At 39.1% G+C, this 1,847-nt stretch overlaps 1 protein-coding gene across 1 annotated transcript in view; it reads right to left on the bottom strand.

Annotated features, from left to right (window-relative positions):
* Positions 1 to 972, bottom strand: part of SYN3 (synapsin III) — a gene marked incomplete at its 5' end in the record, with an annotated part of 598,160 nt that extends 597,188 nt beyond the window's left edge. The window contains one exon of the mRNA XM_007948224.2: positions 881 to 972. Within this exon, the coding sequence (XP_007946415.2) occupies positions 881 to 972 (92 nt within the window). The remainder of the gene's footprint in view (positions 1 to 880) is intronic.
* Positions 973 to 1,847: the final 875 nt, after the last annotated feature.

Raw genomic sequence — 1,847 nt, 5'->3', positions numbered from 1 at the left:
GATATCCTCCCACAATTCTTCTGGTTTTCGGTCATTTCTTCAAATACAAAGGCTTTTAATCCCCTTTCCCCTGCTCTCCCATCCTGCTGCTTTGGGTGTGCCTGAGTTTCCTCTCCTCACCTGGATCCCTGTGGCTGAATCCATATTTTCTCTATGTAAAGCTTTATAGCACATAATCTGTATCATTTTCTTGGTACTTAACCAGATAGAAATGTATTTATGCACATATTTATGTCTCCTGTGGATTTATACTTTCTGTCATTTCTGGCTGAAGAGGAATTCCCTCACTTCCTTTCCAGCTCAGCATACATTATTAACAGATTTTCCAAAGCTATTGCTTTCAGTACTTGTAGGTCAGAATTGGGAAAGGTTTTTATGAACACTAAGTCTTCCATATTGCTGGAAACAGAAGATACCATTTAGTTCACTCTAATAAACCCTTACAACAACAATAATAAACCCTTACATGTATATGTACAGCACTTAGTGGGGTGCTTTCACATATATGCATTTACACAAAATTTCAGTAGCTTTTGACTTAGTGCTGCTACCACCATGCTATAGGAGAGAAATGGAGGGCAGGAGAGACTAAATAAGTGGCCAGAATAGGGCCGCAGAGACAGAAATGGAACTAAGTCTTCTCTTGCCAAGTCCAGGCTTCATTCCAGAACATCACCACTGCTTTCCTATATTATCTATGCCATTTCTCACTGCTATCACAATGACACCCAGAACTCTTTCAAAATAGACATTCTGTATGTGAAAGGTGCCTGTGTCATGCAGAAATTAGGTCACAGGCAGTAGACAGAGGGATTGCTATGTGAGATAGTCAATATAACACCACTGAAAGGAAGGTTTTCTGCACTGCAGTCTTCCTTACCTCACAACCTTAGTTCCGTTTCTCACGACCTGCATGTCCACCATACAGCCCCCAGTAACATAGGCGGCTAGGTTCAACTCTGAGAATTCAGCCTGAAGGAGGAAGCAACACAAAAAAAGAACTCATCAGCTAATCATGATGATAATAATCACAAACATTTAGTTTGTATGTACAGGTGCCAGACACAAATGTAAACTTAGGAAACTGGTAATATTGTTATCTCCCTTTTTGAAAGATGAGTAAGTTCAGGTTCAGAGAAGTATAAGAACATGTCAAAGGTTATGTGATCAATGAAAGGCAAAATTTGGGTTGAGCACCAGGTCTCCCTGATTGAAAAACCAAAATCAAACACATTGCCATTGAGTTGATTCCAACTCACTGCGACTCCCATTGGGTTTCCAAGGCTATAAATCTTTATGGAAGTAGACTGCCTCATCTTCCTTCCATAGAACAGCTGGTGGTTTTGAACCACTGATCTTTTGGTTAACAGTCAGATGCCTTAACCATTATATCACCAGAGCTCTATTCCTTGATTCAAAGGCCCATGCTTTATTATTTTATTTTATTTTTTGAAACACACAGGAGATTTAATAAGTATTTGTCAAATTGGCCAAAAATGACTTCATTGAATGAAATAATACATTAAAGCAGAACAATATGATGGAAAGTATACATTCTATAAATATTAGCTATTATGTTATAACTTTTTATCAGCAGGAAAAAAACTGAAAGCTTTATCAAAAATTTTAACCAGGGGAGTTCCGGCATAATGGCGGACTAGGCAGAAGGACTGCACAGACGCTCATCAACAAAGAAAAAGGAAACCAATTAACATGGACACAGAAGATAATTTTGGACCCCTGAGCCTTGAAGGGAAGGATACAAAAGTGGACTAAACCCCAACTAGCAGAAGAATTTGCATGAAAATACCAAAAAAGGAGACACATGGAGCTGCGGTCTGGCAGCG

This window comes from Orycteropus afer, unplaced genomic scaffold (genome assembly GCF_000298275.1).
Source record: "Orycteropus afer afer isolate SDZICR_OR568_19922 unplaced genomic scaffold, OryAfe1.0 scaffold00209, whole genome shotgun sequence".
NCBI lineage: Eukaryota > Metazoa > Chordata > Mammalia > Tubulidentata > Orycteropodidae > Orycteropus > Orycteropus afer.
The sequence above is the reverse complement of the archived record's forward strand: the minus strand, read 5'-3'. Positions and strand labels throughout refer to the sequence as shown.